The 19,130-nt window shown below is 40.8% G+C and overlaps 2 protein-coding genes across 4 annotated transcripts; one reads left to right on the forward strand and one right to left on the reverse strand.

The window, feature by feature from the left end:
- Positions 1-169: 169 nt before the first annotated feature.
- On the forward strand, positions 170-9,962 carry LOC148320860 (four and a half LIM domains protein 3-like). 2 transcript variants are annotated; one of them, XM_088278591.1, is made up of 7 exons: positions 170-236; positions 314-389; positions 5,643-5,815; positions 7,174-7,348; positions 7,980-8,149; positions 8,247-8,433; positions 8,549-9,962. In XM_088278591.1, the coding sequence occupies exons 3-7, from the start codon at positions 5,657-5,659 to the stop codon at positions 8,698-8,700; spliced, it is 843 nt and encodes a 280-aa protein (XP_088134717.1). In that variant the 5' UTR covers positions 170-236; positions 314-389; positions 5,643-5,656; the 3' UTR covers positions 8,701-9,962. The 2 variants fall into 2 exon arrangements, with proteins under 2 accessions (XP_088134717.1, XP_088134716.1); XM_088278590.1 differs by lacking the exon at positions 170-236 and having other exon boundaries at positions 243-389.
- Positions 9,963-12,819: 2,857 nt separating this feature from the next.
- On the reverse strand, positions 12,820-16,833 carry LOC148320861 (chromatin modification-related protein MEAF6). Of its 2 annotated transcripts, XM_088319067.1 has the most exons (8): positions 16,673-16,833; positions 15,819-15,934; positions 15,651-15,738; positions 15,520-15,565; positions 15,252-15,444; positions 14,570-14,599; positions 14,117-14,150; positions 12,820-14,011 (listed from the first exon to the last, which is right to left on the reverse strand). In XM_088319067.1, the coding sequence occupies exons 1-8, from the start codon at positions 16,802-16,804 to the stop codon at positions 13,997-13,999; spliced, it is 654 nt and encodes a 217-aa protein (XP_088175193.1). In that variant the 5' UTR covers positions 16,805-16,833; the 3' UTR covers positions 12,820-13,996. The 2 variants fall into 2 exon arrangements, with proteins under 2 accessions (XP_088175193.1, XP_088175194.1); XM_088319068.1 differs by lacking the exon at positions 14,570-14,599.
- Positions 16,834-19,130: the final 2,297 nt, after the last annotated feature.

A 19,130-nucleotide genomic window follows, 5' to 3' on the forward strand; every position in this document is an offset into this window, starting at 1 on the left:
AGTAAACAAACACTTAAGTGGCAGTTGGGCGCACGCGTATTTTCACAAACCCCCGTGTACGTCTAATTATCTAAACGTGGATGCACTCATTGCCACAAATGATCTGCCTTCTAGGAGTGAGGACTATCGTCAAGGTGCCAAAAAGTGTGCAAGCAGACGCAGAAAGGGGCGGTGTTTGAAGAATGCTTCTTGGCGTTTTTTTTTTTTTTTTAACGCATCAGATGCGCCCCTTTCAGGTCAGTGTGCAAAGCCTGCACAACCGAGCCCACAGGAACCCACGCAGGATTGTCATTATTTGTCGTTTTGTCCACAGGGTAACACACACGGTCAACGTGGAAAAAGATCGAGCTGAGAAACGCTCCGTGCTGCCTTCCGATGCGCAAAGAAAGGTATAGTTCAACATATTCATCGGGTTTATAACAAAATGCTGTATGTCTATATGATATGATGTATTAGGAGCTTTTATAAATTTTGAAGTCTCGATGCAGACTGTTGTATAGTCTATTCCAAAAATCAGAAGTCACCATAGGAATGAATGAAAAAAAAAAACTTTCACCATTAAAATGCAAATATAATTACTACTAAAGTTGTAAAGCTTAACTTGCATTTAGAGTGTAGCAGAGTCAAACATGCAATCCTTCCCAATTAGGATGCACCCGAAAGGATGTCCTTTCTTTACAATATGAAAATGGCTTGAGGGGTTGGGGGAGCTAAAATGAGTCAAATGTGCGTAACTATTACTACTAAAGGCAAGGCAGCTTTATTTCTACAGAAGATAAGTCAGTGTGCTCCACATGGTTACTAAACATGTAATGACTAATTATTTTAAGACATTCCCCAAAAAATACAAAGAAAGAATTCAAGACATTTAAAATCAGTTGACCAACATTACTCAAAGGACATACAGCGCAAGAGCAGGATTTTAGAAAAAAAAAATTGAAATGCTCTAAAAAAATTATAATAGGTAAGGGGGGAAGCATAGTTTTTAACCTGGATTTAAAATAATTCTCACTTGGAGCTAACTAAAGTTCTTTCAATATCTTATTCCATTGGCATGCGGCATAACAGCTAAATACTCATGCACCATGTTTGCTTTGAACTCTGGCCTCCACTAACTGACCCGAGTCTACTGACCTCAGTCAGAACCCTACTGGGTTATATTCAATCAGCATTTCTTTAATGATTTGTAGACCAGTCGCATCATTTTAAATCTATTCTACAGCTGTCTGGAAGCCAGTGTGGAGTCTTTAGGAGTGGGGTAATATGTTGCTGCTCTCTTTGTTCTGCTAAGAACCTGAGCTCTGACTGTTCGATGCTCTTCCGAGGGGAGCCCAGTCAAAAGACCATTTCAATAATCAAGTCTACTGAAGATAAAAGCATCGATAAGCTTTCTTCTTCTTCCGACTCGAACCGACACCTTTCAGTAATTTAAGTTTTTTGGCGATGAGGATTAAAGTGAGTCATAATGGGGATACTTGAGAGGAAATACTCTCCTGCTTACGCTCACTTTCACAAGATAAATGATTCTCTAAAATTGGCCTGCTTTATGTTTACAGCTCATTCATACTTGTGAGTTAAAATGATGTCATGTCTTTTTTACTGGATGCCCACCACCCCTCCTCCCAAGCATTAAGAAAACCCTCCACCAGGTTCATATTTTCCATCAGCATCTTGTTCTCGTGCCATTTGGGTGAAACTCCAGCAGACATTCCAAGTCTCTTTCTAAAGAGGTGTTTTTTTTTTGTATTGTTATTTGTTTCACACAATAATTCATTGTGTTTGTTCTGACTTTTGATAAAACAGAGGGCGGAGGAAAAATGTTCTTTCCTACCCGTTTCTAAGAACTGCATAATTTTGCTGTGTCTTGACCGCAGTCACATTCCTTTAAAATTCTTACACTGAGGAAAAAGTTGAGTCTGTGTACCAGAATATTCAATGGAGACAGGCAGGAAAATATAGCCCTGCCAAACTCATGTAATGTACACTTAAGTTAGTTTTCTCAAAATACAACTTGTTGTGGCACAGTCAGCCAAAAAGACCAATAAAAAAATCCAAAGCTCGTGAGATATCTTCACTTGTCACGTGATGTCCAACGTATTGTTAGACTCGGAAGAAATATTTTTCTTGAAAAATACAAATACGTTCTGCTACGGATTATTGTTGGCCGGCCGCAGACATAAACTTGAGTTTGATGGATATAGATTTCAAGAGAAAGACAGATGACCTCATAGCTCAAGTTCCAGTGATTAAAGGCATCAAATATAAATGTTCTCCTTCAACTCTCTGGAACAAAATGAAAAAAAATATATATATATGTATACTCCCCAAACTCAGATTTTCTTAATGCATCTTACATAACCTCCCGTCTTGCCTTTTTGCCCTCACCATTTATAGACTGAACATCTCTGACTCAGCTGCGCAGCACACAACCGACTTCCAAATGAAAGACGAATAAATCAAGTCGCCAACTGTTACCCCGGGCTGCGTCACCTAGATCACAAACACTTGCGACATTAACAGCCAGGAACTAAAGTGAACACTCCACTGTCAGAGGACAGTTGATGGGGAAATGATTATTTGCAACTTTGGCTTCAAGTGTACACTCTGTAATAAATTTCACTATATTTCTTATTTTAAAAAAAAATACCATTATTCACAGCTTGAAGTTACTTGAAAAGAAGTAATAATATATATGTGTATTATACCCTCTCTAGACATTTCATGAGGTACACAATCATAACGAAATCTTCATGAAAGGCAATAGTTGTGAATATTTTATTGTAGTTAGTTTTTCATTTTATTTTGACGTTTTGTGACTGTTTTTTTTTATTCAGTTATATTTAATATTTTTTTAGAGCAGGTTTATTAGTTTTTATTCATTTTTTGTTCAAAAATGTTTTTTTTTTATTAGTTTTAGTGTTTTAATTTATTTATTGAATGCAATGTTATAGAGTCACTAAGTATTGTCTAATGAAGTTAAATACATTTAAAATAAACGTTAAAAGCTCATTAATGATATTATAAATTGATAAAGGTAAATCATAGTTTCCGTTAGTTACTGTTCTTTTTTTTTTGTTGTTATTTTGGGAATTTATGTTAACCATAATAACCGTGCATTCACCCCAAAGAAAATATATTTCCTCAATCATATTTGCATTTCTTTATCGGCTTTACCGTAATGTTATTTTTGTGTGCAAGTAAAAGTGGCGTCTAGGGGCTGCAAACAACAACACATTGAACGTCTTTGTACCGAGCGGGATGAAAGGCCGGCGCAGTCATCTGATGGCTGCAATAGAGCCGCTTTGTTTCTTTGTTCTTACTGTTAACACTTTGCAAACCCGAGGGTGTCACTTTTCCTCCAGAGCTGCAGGCAGGGCTCCTCGATTGGGACGCCAGCATTGTGTGCGCACCTCCGTCAATATTCTCTTTCACCCCCCCCCCCAACAAAGTCAAGGGTGTGGAAGTCAAGAGCCAAACAATACTTGAACTGTGCTGAGCTGGAGAAAGCCGTTAAACCTCCTCCAAATCTATTCCTGTGGGAATAAACAGTTGAAAGTAGGGAGGTAATTATAAACCCAATTTTTTTTATTTATTTTTTTTCCTGACTGTACCGCTCTGGGTCATTTGGCGGGTGTTACATTAAAGAAGAAAGCGCTGATTGTTACCTTTTAGAAAAGAAAGCAGCTCAGTGTTTCTGTCCAGGTTCTGTTCTCATACCATTTTTTTTCCAAGCATATCTTGGAAAATGTTCTAAGATGTGCTGCCGATATTTTCCATGAAAATAACTGCGCAACAATAATGTGGTCATAAACCAGCAAATAATTGCGCCTTCATATAAAATGCACCATTTACACCCAAATGGGTCCCACGTCAGATCCTCCACATGTACATTACACATGACAGCAGTTTTCATCATGGAATAATTGTCTGAATTCCCCCACTGGGAAAATAAACGGCAACCTCAGTGGAGCATGCCGAGCTGGTGGATTTCCTGGCTGTGCTCGTAACAAACGTTGCTCTCCGGTAAAAATATCTCCGCTCGTCGAGATGATGTGATGAGTCAATGTGGCATGAATAACGAGAAAATAATTCTTACTTCCGTCCGCATTCAACCCATTAGTATGGCAACATAACTCCTAAATAGAATCCTTTTGAGAATAATTCCTTGAAAAGGCGCAATGAGAATGTGGTTGAATGACTGAATGAAATTTTCGACCCGCCACGTGAATGTGACATCGTAGAACTGTGTCGTTTGCACATAGACAAAAAGCCAAAACAAAATAAAAACATGAACAAGATTCATTCTTTTTTTTTTCTCCCAAGTTCAGCGGGCCGGATTAAAACGTTTAACGGGCCACATGTGGCCCCCGGGCCGTAGTTTGCCCACGCCTGTCTTGGAACGATAAACATAAGTGAGGAAATATCCGTAAGGAAAGCCATTGTTATGTCGCGGCATCGATAAACGGTAGAAAAACGTACATTTTTAGACATTTTCAGCGGGAAGTCGGACTGGTTTCCTCACTCACAATGCCTTGTGACACAAAACAGACGAGGGATGCGATGTTTTGACTTGACTAGTTTGCTTTTCCTCTCAATGTTGTTTTTTTTTTGACCCAGCAAGAGGAAGCGTTGTTGTTATCAGCAAGGGAGGGATGTCTCAACTCCCACTACGAACATACCATAGGGTTAAAGAAGTCTCGTTCCAGCGTCTTCTCAAGACTAGACGAAGAAGAAGTTGTGTTTAGCTTTTAATTTATTTTTTTTGTGTGTGTGTTTATCTGATACACAGCAGCTGCATCATTGGTTACTGAATTTGACGAATGTGCACACACGCGGAATGTAAACTAGATGTAAAAGATGAGTTCTTTACACACCTGATGCGCACGCTCCATAAAGTTCAGCGCTCTGGAGCATGCAGGAAACATATTCACGCATGATCATTATTTCAAATCGGCCTTCATAACAAACCACCAAATTTATTTTCAGAAAAATATGCGAGGCCGTTCGGCAGCTCGTGAGCTCTGGGTCGTGTCATTGTTCAGACGAAATCCTCCACTGAGGCGGTCTCGGCTCATTCCTTGTTCCCCGAGGAATGTTTCAGAGTCTTTTGGTTTCTCAGCTGCGCTTTGTTGAGGTCATCTCCTCTTTTATGGTGTTAGAAAGCCACGACAACGCCGTAATGTGCCCAAATTTGGAGAAATAAATTGAAGTGTGAAAAGCTGAAATAAAACAAAAGTACTCATGGCATGTGTACAAATTCTGACTGGAACTCTGGCGATAGTTGTATTTATTAATGCTGCCATGAACTCAATTAAAATAACTCTCTAAACCACTGCCGTCAAACTCTAGGCCCGGGGGCCAGATCTGGCCCGTGACCTCATTTTATGTGGCCCGCGAAGGGCAAATTACGCGCGTTAACTTCCTGTTTCTAGCGCATTTTTTTTCCAAAGTACTGTTGAATTTAATTTAACTGAGAAATGTTACTTCTGTGTCCATTGCATTTCTGAAAACTACAGCTGTGTAGCCTCTCACTTCCTTTCCTTCTATCTCTCGATGTTTGACCAACTCCCTCATCCCGATCCTCCCTTTTGCCTTCTTGGTCGCTAACGATGTTTGCAAAACTGTGAATTCTTTGTTCGCAGGAGGTCAGCCTGACATGATGAGCGATCGGTTCGACTGCAAGAACTGCCACGAGTCCCTCTACGGACGCAAGTACATCCAGGTGGAGGACAACCCCCACTGCATCCCGTGCTATGACCGCCTCTACGCCAATACCTGCCAGGAATGTAAAGAAGTAATCACTCATAACGCTAAAGTAAGCTGATTTTTTTTCACATTATGTTCTGATCAGCTTTTATCAGAATTATGCAAAAATATTTTGTGCAGTGGTGGACATTTTATTTTAGCAATGCAAGTGTAAGACGTCATTCGAAATTGGTTATTAAAAACCCACATTATCCTCCTTAAACGAGGAAGTAGCCTGTTAAGCAACAAACTCGCCAAGTCCTGCCTTGGGGAAGGTCTTCACGTCCCTGGTTCTAACCAACTGCGCTTGTACGCCCCTACTTCATTCCATATAAAACGAAACCTCCCAAGAAAACACCCCCAGATGTCACGAAGGCCACGAGTGTCCTGTGAATCATGAGCTCCTTGTGAGGGAGCAAACAGTAAATCACACCGCTGCTTACTTTGGCCCTCTCGCCGGCTCACAAAACGTAGCGGCGGCCGTCCCTCGTGCCTCTCTCGCTCCCTTGCCTGTAGTTGCCTGTAAAATACGTTTTTCAGCCACTGTTCAATGGGTCCATTTATCAAAAAGGCCAATTTGAACTGCTGTTGAACTCAAAGCACAAGCAGCTGTTTGAGACGAAAACAGAAAAACGTGCATCCATCCGTTTTCTGGCGCGATCGGCCTCGGACATTGAGATGTTCGAAAAGTGATTTTGAACGGGGAACTCCTGACTGCGAGACAGATTGGTTAACCACTCGTCCACCATGACGCCAACAAAAAAAAAAGGAACCTTCAACCCATGACATATTGGATGCGGATCAGCCCGGCTTCTTCAGCATGTCTCGTTTTATCTTCATATTCGAGTCAGTGAAGTCACTTGAACATATTTCGAGAGGAGAACGTGGAGTTCGGACCACATGGGTAAGCACGGGTATGGTGGGTTTATGGCCTTACCTTTCCTCAATGAAATTACAGACGTGCTACATTGCCATTGACGTAATAATTCCACCAGCTGCCATTTTTGATTCAAGTATTTGATTTACTGTATGCACGGTGCCATGTTCAACCTTGTGTTATTATCTTATTAATAGGCAGCAATCATAAGTCGCTACTTTTTTTCCTAGATTTTGAACCGTGCGGCTAATACAACAGAGCAGCTTTTCTGTGGATTTTTCTTCCACCTGTAGGGGGCGCTCTATAGTTCAGAAAATAGGCTAAATATTTTTTTTTTTCTCTTGGGTCTGCTCTGTTTTAATTAGCAAAGTTGTTGCCGTGTTAAAAGGCACTGTTTTAACAATCTCTTTATGTGCATTCACAGTACAAAATCGTTCTGTACATGCAGTAAACATTTTTTTTCAACATGGAAAACTGCGGTGCTGTTCTGGACGGTCTTATCAATTGAGTGATTGAATGTTACCCAACACAGCACGACCTTCTTCTTCCAGGAGCTCTTCTACAACAGCAGCTACTACCACGAACGCTGCTTCCGCTGCATGCGCTGCGATCGCTCTCTGGCCGACGAGCCCTTCACCAGCCAGGATGACGCCCTGGTGTGCAGCGAGTGCTACAGCAACGAATTCTCCTCCAAGTGTGTGGTCTGCGACAAGAAGGTTCTGCCCGGTGAGCTGGCTTTCTTTCGCCGTTCTCTTTTCTCCATCGTCGGGTTTACACACCACCCTGGGAACCGAGCCGCCGAGTCGCACCTTCGGGCAAAACGAAGGTCTCGGTACGTTTTCTTTCGAGGCACGACGGGTTCGATGTGACAAAATGATTGCGGCTGCGGTTGCATGCTGCGTCCTCCGCGGTGGTGTCGGATGGCTGAAAAGTTTTCCTATCTTATGGCATGTGTGAGGGATATTCCAGCGACGTAACGAAAATAGTTGGTTTCTCTTCCGCGTGGAATGTGCTGAAAAGATGCTGACTTTTAAAATGTTCGACCTCAGTTTTGGACTCGAATTGCTAAACACCCGTCACGATATGTTGCTGCAATCGATCGATGAGATAAAAATTTTCGGATTAATTAATTTGAATCATTTCCCACGGCACATTTGGTTTTTAATCTCATACCAGGAAGTGTGAAGTATTGCCAGTCAACAGGTTTAACCATCATCTTGCGTCATCACATATTTCAAGGCTTCACATGAACGGCAGATGACACGATCACAAACATTCCTGTCAGTCACCTTCTCAGCCCCCACCTTCTTGTTTTTTTTTTTTTTTTTTTTTTTTAAATGTGGTTCCTCTTTGACAGGGTCAAAGATGTTGGAGTACGGCGGCTCCACGTGGCACGAGGACTGCTTCGTGTGTCACGGCTGCGACAAGCCCATCGGCGCCGAGGCCTTCGTCCCAGACCAAAACAATTACTACTGCGTGCCGTGCTACGAGGGCAGGCTTGCTCCTCGGTGCAGCCACTGCAATAAGGTCAACGTGGCCTCACATATTATTTGGGCTAAATAGAAAAAAAAAACATCAGAATCAGGAAATTTACGATGTATCAAAATGTGTTTTGGATCGGCAGGCTCTGACTAAAGGAGGGGTGACCTACAGGGACGAGGTGTGGCACAAGGAGTGCTTCCTGTGCACGGGCTGCAAAAGCACTCTGGCCGGCCAACCTTTCACCTCGGAGGGGGAAAAACCTTACTGCGTCAAGTGCTTCAGCAGCCTCTATGCCAAAAAATGCGCCGGATGCAACACGGCCATCACGGGTCAGTAAAGCCGTCGCCAGCGCTTTTTTTTCCGTTTGGTGATTGTGGATTTGTTTATGTCTTTTTTGTCAAGTTTGTGTTATGTCAATCTAATTTGTCCCCCCCCCCCCCTCAGGGTTCGGCGATGGCAAATACGTTTCTTTCGAAGAGCGACAGTGGCACCAGCCGTGCTTCAAGTGCTCCCGATGCTCCGTGTCATTGGTCGGCTCCGGCTTCTTCCCGGACCGTGACAAGATTCTGTGTACGGACTGCAACAATGACGACTGATTTGAACCACAAAACTTCCGAAAACGTCAGCGGTGCACATGAACGCTGCAAATGCACTCGGAGCTTATTCACCTCAAGTAACCGCATTTTCTTTTCTTTTTGTATCAAATCAGCAGACATAATCTGTTGGACTGTGTTTTTTTTTATTCAAATAGATTGCACATGTTTTATAAATTAAATATATACATTTGGCATATGTAAACATTTAAATTAAATTGTTTTGTCATCTTGAGTGACGTCTTGTAGTGCACTCGCATGAGAATTTAGTAGCATTTAATTTTGGAAAAAAATAATGTCTACATGTCTGTCATGTTTGTTTTCATTTGGTTTATTTTTGTGTGTGTCATGCAACGCTGGAACTATTCTAAATATTGCCTCGTACGTTCTTTTTTCTTTTTTTTTTTTCAGACTAAATTCTCATGTGAGCGCGTTTGCCACTAGACTGGCCGAATTCATTGTGTTGTAATATTTTGATACAGCACATCATTGCGTGTGCACAAATGTATTATTTTATAATTGTCAGCTTTGGAAAATAAGAATAATATCTTAGAAGTGTTGCATGCTCATATTTTAAAGAGTACACTTGCGGTTGAAGCCACACAGAGGGACGTCTTTTTTTACTTTTTAAGATTGAAAAAATGTATTTCTATATGCAATGTACACATTGTTTTGGTAAGAAGCCACAACTAATTATCTCTCATTTTATTCAAATAATGTAGCAAAAAATAATCAAAGCTGTCATTGTAATGAATGTCATATATGGAGTCAAATAGTTTAACTTCAACCCGTCTGTCATAGTCCTCCTCAAACCCGTACAAGAATAAGCTCCTCCCACTTTGCTTCCCAAAAATAACGCTCCCATGCGAACTTGACTCTTACAATTACCTCAGTAAACTACATAAATATTTGCAGTTCAGCGCCCCTGTTGCAAGCATGTTTTTAGAATCATGATGTCATTCTGTACAAATACCAACATCATGTGTAAAAAAAACAAAAAAACATCGCTTGATCTTTGAAGGAACATTTGCAAATAATAAAAGACAGCCAAACAATTCAAAATTATAATAATAATAAATGTGAACGCATGAACCGCCGAACTTTAGGTCTGTGTTATTTCATCATTACCCCAAATGTGTGGTTGTCATGCGGTGACATGAACATCCTGCCACTTCCTGCTTTTGATCACCATTTATAACCCCGTCAGCCTAATCCTACGCTGGGGTCCTTATCCACTCCAGATGAAAAATAAATAATAAAACAACCATGTGGTCCTGTTTTTTTTTTTGTTTGTTTTTTTTCTTTCTTTTTTTTCCAGACTTGTTTCCCAGGCCTCATCCTGAAATATATTTGACCTTGTTTGAGTCCGTGTAGTGAAGGAGAAGAGGACTTGTTTCCTCCCAAGAGGATGAAGAAAAGGAGGAAGGACACAAATATTCGGTGTCACGTCATCCTGCTCAGCCTCGGCGGATTCCAACTCATCTGACTGACAAAAGCACAAAATAAGAAGCAACACTCAAGGCCCAGGTACCGAATTCACACCCTCTCACTACAAGATGCAAATTAGAACTCATAATGATTAAAAAAAGTTTATTTGTCAACTTCATTTTGTTTCTGCCTGCTTGTTTTCATGAGAACGCGTCATGCAAATTCAAATAGCAGCTATTAAAATGTCGAAAACAAAGCAGGTCTTTTTTACATGTCACTTGAAACCAACAATTTTCTATCCACCCCCCCCCCCTAAACACAAACGCCTCCAGGCCACAAACTTACCATTTCCTCTCCGCACTCAAGAGGACAACAAAAATAAAAGTCCCATATAGTGACTCGCTTGATAATTATTGTATAGCTGCCGTTCAAACGCGACGCTTGACTCATCCGGTTTCCTCTTCGGAATCCATCTCAGCTCCACCATTAAAAAACCTTTGTCAGATTTCCTGACGTGACAAGAAGCGGCGCTCACACGTGCAGTCGGCGTTTGCCTCGTTAGTCATTCGTGGAATTGTGGTGTAATGTGATCAGAAATGTTTCCAGACGTGCTTAGAGGTACCGAGTACTACTCAAGTACAACTTTAAGGGTGAAGGATAATGTGACATACTAAGATTTCCATTATGGAATTATGGTTTGCCTCAGATGACATAAAAATGTTTCATATTATTTAAGAGTGGAACGAAAACCGATTTCGGAAAATCTGATCGGATTTACCCAAACTGAATCAAATTGTTAAAAATGCACCCTTGAGTCGCGTCGAATCATCTTTTATTTGTGAGTTGCAAACCCCTAATATACGTAAATATATTTTGACCAATGAATCGGTTTCAGTATGGTTCGAACTGGCCAATGGCCCAATAAAAAAAGTTATGAATTGATTTTTTTTTCTTTGAATTTGCTTAATTTGAAAAGTTTGAGCTTTGGAGGAATTTTACAAATTGTTACATCTGAATAAAAAATGACTAAAGCAACAGCTGTGCCATGTTTTTTTTTGTTTTTGTTTATAGATGCCACAAGTTGGCGGCAAAGCATTATGTTTGTCTAAATGAAACTCATTTATTGATCCAATAAAAACGGTCAAAAGGTTTATTGCAATTTATTGGACCCTGGTCATAGATTTACTTAATCTCTTCATAACTTACTGTCTTCCTTCCTAATAAAAATTCAGCAGCGACTTGTGTATCAAACTGAAAACTGTTTTTTTGGTCAGCTAAATTACATTTGCCACAATAAAATACTCCGTCGTCAGGTTACAGTTTATTAAAATGTGAAACCGTATCATTATTGGCTTTGGCATCTAATTATCTGATTAAAATCCCAACCTTGCTCACTGCAGAGCTCAAACCATCAAAGCATAAACAATTGCCATTTTCCCCCACTTTCCAGTGTCCTTGTTTGGACCACGCCCATTTCTGAAACTGCCCTTCTTTCTGACCTCAACTATGACTGTATGTTGCACAACATGCTATGTATAACTGTGACAGAATTTCTCCACAGACAAACCATAATTATAGTGTGAGAAGAGGTGTCTCCAACACGGCTAAAGATTTTCAGACCATCTCCGTGCTAATCGCCTCAGTAACTTAAACAGTCTAAAGTTTCTGGCCCCTAAAATTAAAAGTTTGAAGGGCTCGTTTCTCCCGTGTAGGAAAATTACTTAAACCGGTAAGCCAAATGAAACGAGACTCTAGAATGGAAAGGCAGTGGCGCTTCATGAAATTTATTTTGGAGACTTCACAGTTTATCCATCACTGCGTCTGCCAGCATAGCTTTTAAATTCTTTCTGACAGTTTCCAGCTTCTTAGTCATGCAGATGTGCTACTTCTGTCTCGTTAAAGATTAGGGGTGTATTTGGAATGTTACTGCTATGCATTAAGAAATATTATGTACCTTTCCTGTGGTAAGCCTTTATCCATGACCAATAACCAAATTTGTAATATTTGTTCCATGAAATTGTGAAACTTTATTACCAGCAGTCTACTCTGTTTTATACAGTACATGCCTTCAGAATCGGCAGAGTTGCCTGTTTTGTGTTGCATTTTTGTCATTAATTGATTTTTTTTTATTTATGGAATTCGTAGTTAGCACGTAAGGCGTTAGCCTATCTTTTATGCCCTGTGGCACAATGCTGCCTCTCAAAGGTCAGTCTTGGTATTACACCAGGCTTTTGGTTTGGGCTTGTCGGTCAAGTAACAGTTTGTAGTGTGGTTTTGAGCATTTTGCGTACGCTACACTTATGGACAAAAAAAAAAAAAAATATATATATATATATATATATATATATACACACAAACTGAAACTAATAAAAGTATAATTAATGAGAAACAAATAGTCATTATTTGACAAGATTAGTCATATTTTCCCTCAGGCAGTTGGGAAAAAATTTGTAATCTTAAATCAAAATCCAATTTTAAGGTTTGTTTAAAAAAACCACACAGGTTATAATTAAATAAAGCCAACATGTGTTATTAAACTGTTCCTTTGGATTGTGTCACTTCTCGATTTGACACCATTACGCTTCATTGATATATTTGACACATTTGAATAAAAAAAAATATATATACAAAATACCAACTGGTATTTTATTATTTTCTTGAAAAACATCATGAAATAAAAAGACAGATAATCAGAGGGAATTCACAACAAAGTGGCCCAAAAAAGAAAAGAAAAAAAAAAAAGAAAAATATGTTCATTGCCGACAAAATAAATACCGTATGTCCATTGCCGACAAAATAAATACCGTATTTTTGCAGTCATAGGACGCGCTGCCTCAAAGGGCGCAACACCTGTTGAGGGTGCTATTTCTGTCTTTGAAGCACACACTGGGCGCGCCGCCTTACAAGGCGCTAGCTCAGCTGCTTTTAGCATAGCAATAGCTCGGCTGCTCGCGCTGACTCAGCCCATCGCAATTCACTTTGCCTCAATACCATAAGCAATCGCCACATTTCAAAGACAGTTGCCATGATACCATTGACAATCGTTATCATTAACAATGACTCTAACCAATAATAGGTATCATGGCAATAGTCTACAAGACTACGTCAGGGGAGGGACTTTACTGGTCACCACACTCCTTTAAGAGTCACGGTTTCAAAAAAAAAAGAAATAAGATTAACACAAAACATGTATCTCTCATGCCATCAATATACCAAAAAGAAATAAAAATAACACAAAATGATATAGCAATGGCTTCTTGGGAGCCACTCAGACTCAGCCAAATCACATGGCTGTTTAGAGAGATGTGCTGTTATGCTTTGGGCTTTTTGTCTGTTGTCTAAACCTGGGACGTTTCTTGCTTGCAATAACATAAATGATAAGACAGACTACAACATTGTGGACAGCTGCCCTTTTGTCCAGCTTTCTCCCACACCATCACCCAAACACCATAGTCACATAATGTAGAGTCATGGTCACTTTGAAGCATAGATGACTCACACTTTGTCCAGCAGGGTGTGCTAACATGCACTCCGAACAGCCCAATGAGTAAAAGGGTTGATGGTCGCGAGTGATACTTTGTCCATATAATGAGCGCAGTCGCCTTACAAGGCGCTGTGTTAGTTTAGGGGAAGATTTGGGACTTTTAAGTGCGCCTTATGACTGCGAAACTACGGTAGTCTTTTTTTTTAACACTATACAAAATGTTACTAGCTGGTGTGGAGTAACATGCAGGACGCTTGGAAGCTGGGGAATGTTTTGAGCGCAGTGCACGCATCACAGCTGAAATATAACAACTGAAAGGGGGGGGGCATATGAAGTTCACAAAGTCTTTAATTTCTCTTGTGGGTCCACATCTTGCACTTGTCTTTCTCAGGTGGAATATTCCTGCATAAGGGCGGAGGAAATTAAAACAATCAAATTAAAAAAGGCAGAAAAAAACAGATTTATTAGGTTTTTTTTTTTGTTTTTTTTTTGAGAAATTGGACTTACGGCTCTCGGTTTCTTGTTCACTTTCATGTCGAACCTGCATGGACAAAGACAGATCAGGTTTATTATATATGAGGTTCACTTCTGAGATCAATGACAAAAAGCGGCGCCACTAGTGTACCATGAGGGAGCGTAAAAACCAAACCATTAACCAAAAAAAAAAAAAAAGCGCTAAACTTTGAGATTGCTCTTTATTTTGCAGCCAGGCCATCATCTTACAACAACAGCACTGCTTTCAACAAGCGCACGCGGCATGAACTATCAGAAAAGATGTGACGCCAGCCCAGTAACAAGCCATGAGGAGTGATGGATGCTGAGAATCATTCAAAGTCATGCGGCACAAATCCACAACTAGCAGGCTTCAATTCGACACAGAGAAGAGACAAGCTCAGGATGCGCTTATGAGCAGACAGGATGTGCAGATCACAGGAGCAGGAAGTAAAATTCAGGACTTACTCAAAGTCATAATCAAACATGGCAGAAGGGCTGGGGGGGGCAAGGGGGAGGAGTCAGCATTCCAACAGGGGAAGGAAAAGATCAGCAGCTGTTAGTTAGTTCACCACCCGCAGCCTGAACCCGAAACATCGACACAATAGTCCACAGACGGACATACGTCGCTTCAGTGTTAATATAGTGAGAGCAAGAATTTTTTTTTGGTAACTTTAAAAAAAATTTAATCATACTAAAACACTGAATTAAACAAACAGTAAACGTTCCCTGGCCTCTTACTACTCTTACGTTGTATTTGCCAGTGACAGTGCCGCCTCTCACAGGTCACTCTTGGTATTGCACCATAAATCTTCGTCGTTTTCTATCGGTCAGACAGTTGGCAAACAATTTAATGGTGCATTACCGCCACCATCGGGTAAGTAGTGTGATCCTGATTTCACTCCTTAGGAGCACCAGAAATTATTTATTTGTGTTTTACTATTTCAAAAGAAAATATTTTGCTCTGTCTGTTTTGAATGCAGCAAGAATGAAGGTTTTAGTATAGAAGCTAATGCTAACAAAAACAAGAGGAATCTTGCTTTGTTCATTTGGTGATCCTACCTGGAGTATTTTCTGCCATGTTATGCTCTCTTCCATGAAATTGACAAGGCATATAGAATGTGCACCAATTCAAATTATTTGTGTTTACCTGTGCCTGTTTTTGTTCTTCCTCTTCTTATGGCTTCCGTGATGGCTACCAGATGAAGAGGAAGAGGCAGCTTTTTGGGGCTTCAAGTCCTGCAAGGTAGAGTCTACGTCCTCCGTGTCCTCCTGGCTGGGTTCGTTCTCTTGGTTCTGGAGGTCCGGAGAGGCGTCGCTTTCTGTGCCGCTGCCCGCCTCACCTGACGAGAGAACGCAGACCTCAGCATGCTTATAATGTGGCATCCCAGCTTTAAGGCGCATGTCTCTTCACTCACGTTTTTCATTCAGGTGATCTGGTATCCCGCCTAGTGCACACACCGCCTGTTGATTAAAAAAAAAAAACTGAACTATTAACTAAACGTAAGTGCTTTCATAAAATTGGCAATGTAGAGCAACAGGGACTTACTGCGACGGATGTGACTGATGACTTGCTGAACAGACGCTCTGCCTCCTTGAATTTTCGATTTCTTCTATCAGTTTTGCTATTAGAATTCCTGTAAGAACCATGCTCCCGATTAATAATGTCTAAGCTAATGAAAACACAAATACAGCCTTTGCGCCTGCATGTACTCACTTTTGGTTGGTAAGGTATCTGTCCCATCCTCTGATGATGTTGCCATACATCTGAGTGTCTTCAAGGTAACTGCCTTCAAAAGCGTAAATTTGTCGTTCTAAATTCACAAGCGTCTCCTACGACATCATTAAAAAAAAAAAAACAACTTAGAATTGTTTGACATTCTTGAGCAGGTGTGTGTTGTATGCCGGAGCAGTGAGAAGTGTAAAACTTTTTCCTGTTTTTACTATTTTGTTTTCACCTTATGGCTGTTTCTTCATAATAAATATGAATGTGTATTTGTATGAAGAATGCTGCTAAATTTCCCTTATATGATTGAATAAAGTATCATTTTTTTATTATTATTGTAGAACACAACAGAATTTCATTATGCACATTTCATATACATATTTATATACAGTATTTCATTATGTTAAATGCCGACTGCAATTTAAACCAAAACGCCTGCTTTGTGTTTGAAATGTATACGTCCAGGGTTGATGACGTCATGAAATCACGCGAGAATATGACACTAACACGGATCCCGGTGTAGCTGCTAGCTGGTTAGCCTACACCGCAAGATTAAACTGGTGCGGACAAATTGAGCGTATTCAAGCGTTTTACAATGTGTGTGGGTTTAATAAAACAACGTGTTACTTTATATATGAATCACTTCGTTAAACGACCAAAATGAGGCTTAAATTTAGCTCAGGAATCGGCGCGAAGCATGTAGCCGTTATTAGCCTAGCATTTAGCAAGGCTTACGCTAGCAATAAACACCCTGGCTGAAATGTTATAATTTGAGTTTTTCGGTAGGCGGCACTCCGCGCGTTAAGAATTGTAAAGCCACTTTTTTCTTCATAACATAAACATACTGCAAGCTCTTGTTTCCTCTTCACCAGTTCGGCAAGCTCCCGGCGGGTGTCCGGGATCTGCGGCGGGGTAGCCTTAGCGTGCATCGCCATGATGGATCGTGGAGAAACAAAACCGTGGCGGGATGGCTTCATGCAGCAACGCCTAAATGCGTCACTGCAGCCGACAGGTGGCGCCAAAAGACCACAGAAACAAGTTGTGAGCGACCCATTCGCCACCATAATCACCATAGCAATCGCCACCATAATCACCATAGCAACAAGATGTAGACGTATGCATCCTGTAGATTTCACTCACACATAAATAAATGTGCCTACAGGACTGGACTATCCAGAGTCCTGAAATTGCCCCTGGTTGTACAGATTAATGGTCCCAAACTCAAAACAGGATGGACTCAATCTGGACCAACTTTCCAGTAGTGAGAATACATCACCTGCAAAGTCGGCCGGAGGAACCCTTCATGTTTGCATGCAATGACATGTGTGTGGGGTGTGGGGGGAGGACCAGAGTGTACAGTCCAAACGACACCTATGCGCCCATGAAAAGAAAACCATCTTATGTGAGTATACCCAGCATAGTTGTAGGTTCTCTATTTCTTTCATTATTCTTCAGAAATATTTGTTGTTTCTTTGCGCTTCAAGGCGGAGACATTCAATAGTACCATTTCCTTGCCTTGGCCACTACAACCTCAGGATGCAGCAAGACTCGCAAGATATTTCTGTTAAACATGCACAGGTAATAAAATGTTAATGCCAGGGCCCATAATGGTTTAAGTTGGAGAAGATGGGACGCTATTGCACACACTGCTGATCTAAGTTATATGGAAATAGGGTGCTCGTTAATTATGAATGGCAGCCCTTTTCATCAATAATAACAGAGCACGGTGTTAACATTTCATTTTAGCATTACACTCTGTTTCGACCAGCTCACCCACCTCTTTAGGGATAACTTGGTATTACTTTATATTTATTTTTGACTGAAGCAGTCATTATCTGATTGTATGGCACGTTCTGACGCTTTTTAGATAAATGAATACATATATGCTAAAATAACAATTATTTAGGTTAAGTTGAAAAAATGTATCGGGGCATGCAAAAAGGTTGACCTCTGATTGGACAAGACGAAAGTCATAACCACTATGGCGAAAATGTGTTTGCAATATATAAATTCACGCCAATCCTGGAATTGATTACATTCCAATTTAGATCTAATATTCCAATCCTCCCGTGCACTTCTGATATGCGGGCGGGACTTGCTGCAATCCCAGCTGCTGCGGGTCCAGTCAGCGGCCCGCCACTGGAACAGCTGAGCGCCTGTGATGACACCAGAGTGCCAACTGCTCGAGGGCAGGCAGGCACAGTGTGTGACTCTCTATGTGTGCAATGTGACATGCGGCTGGGATGTTGCTTCACAAATGGGCACATCAATTGCCCTCCTTTATTAGTACACTGATAGAAATTTTGCCCCACAATGACGTGGTATAATCCCATTTTACATTCGCGTTAAATTTTTCCTATAATATGGCAAAGATGAGAATGTGATATTGTTTTACTATTTTTCACCCTCATCATAACAACTGCTTGACTCCCACACTGCAGCAGATGTACTTATATTCAGATTGTGACCTCAGCCCAGCGTTCTCCAAATATGTATGCCTCCGCTCTTGTGAGCTTGGGGGATTTTTCCACTGAGGCGAGGTTTTTAGAACCGGTCCCGTTTTGTTCAAAGTGCAAAAAGCGCCCTTTCTACATTCAAAGGAGGATGTCGATGTTTAGAACTGCAGGCAATCTTGAGTTCGGCTCCTTGTTGTGTTGCTTTTGTGCGAAGGAGGTGCAATTATACATCCGTGTGTGGAACGATGGAAGTCTCTCTGCGTTTCAGTCTGCTGCAGACAAGTGTGGACATGTACTCCCCTTGAAAGAACATTTGCAAGAGAAACACCGTGGTGTATGTTTCAGGAAGAGTTTAGATCCAGGCTTGACAATTCTAAGGGCCATGAGAAGAAAATATTTTCACTTTGCGGTGTTGTAGTGGTAGGGCTTCAAGATGATTTTTTTTTCGCCAGGCCCCATATCGCTGGCGGCATCCCTGACTGTAGATTCACAGTTGTTCCTGCTTAGCTTTTTTTTTTTCATATTTGCTATCCTTAGACAGAGGTCAGCTTGTTTTTTTTTGTCATTTTATTCAGTATCTCGAGCAACAATGACTCCCTTCAGGTTCTCTGAGGTTACATCCCTGAAGCTGCAGGCCTCACTTCCTCTTTTTTGCAACACATGACCCACAACAGTTGGAAAACGATGTAAGATTACAGCGTGATCGCTGTTATTGAGTGCTTCTTAGTATAGTACCTGATTTTTAGAAAAAAAAAAAGACTATCACGTTGATGCACTGTATGCTGCATTTGCATGCCATACATTTTCCAACCGCTTAAAGCACGTGCACATCCGTTTACCTGCAGCT

This window comes from Idiotropiscis lumnitzeri, chromosome 16, assembly GCF_059441095.1.
Source record: "Idiotropiscis lumnitzeri isolate Australia: NSW breed Sydney's pygmy pipehorse chromosome 16, RoL_Ilum_1.0, whole genome shotgun sequence".
NCBI classification, from domain to species: Eukaryota; Metazoa; Chordata; class Actinopteri; order Syngnathiformes; family Syngnathidae; genus Idiotropiscis; species Idiotropiscis lumnitzeri.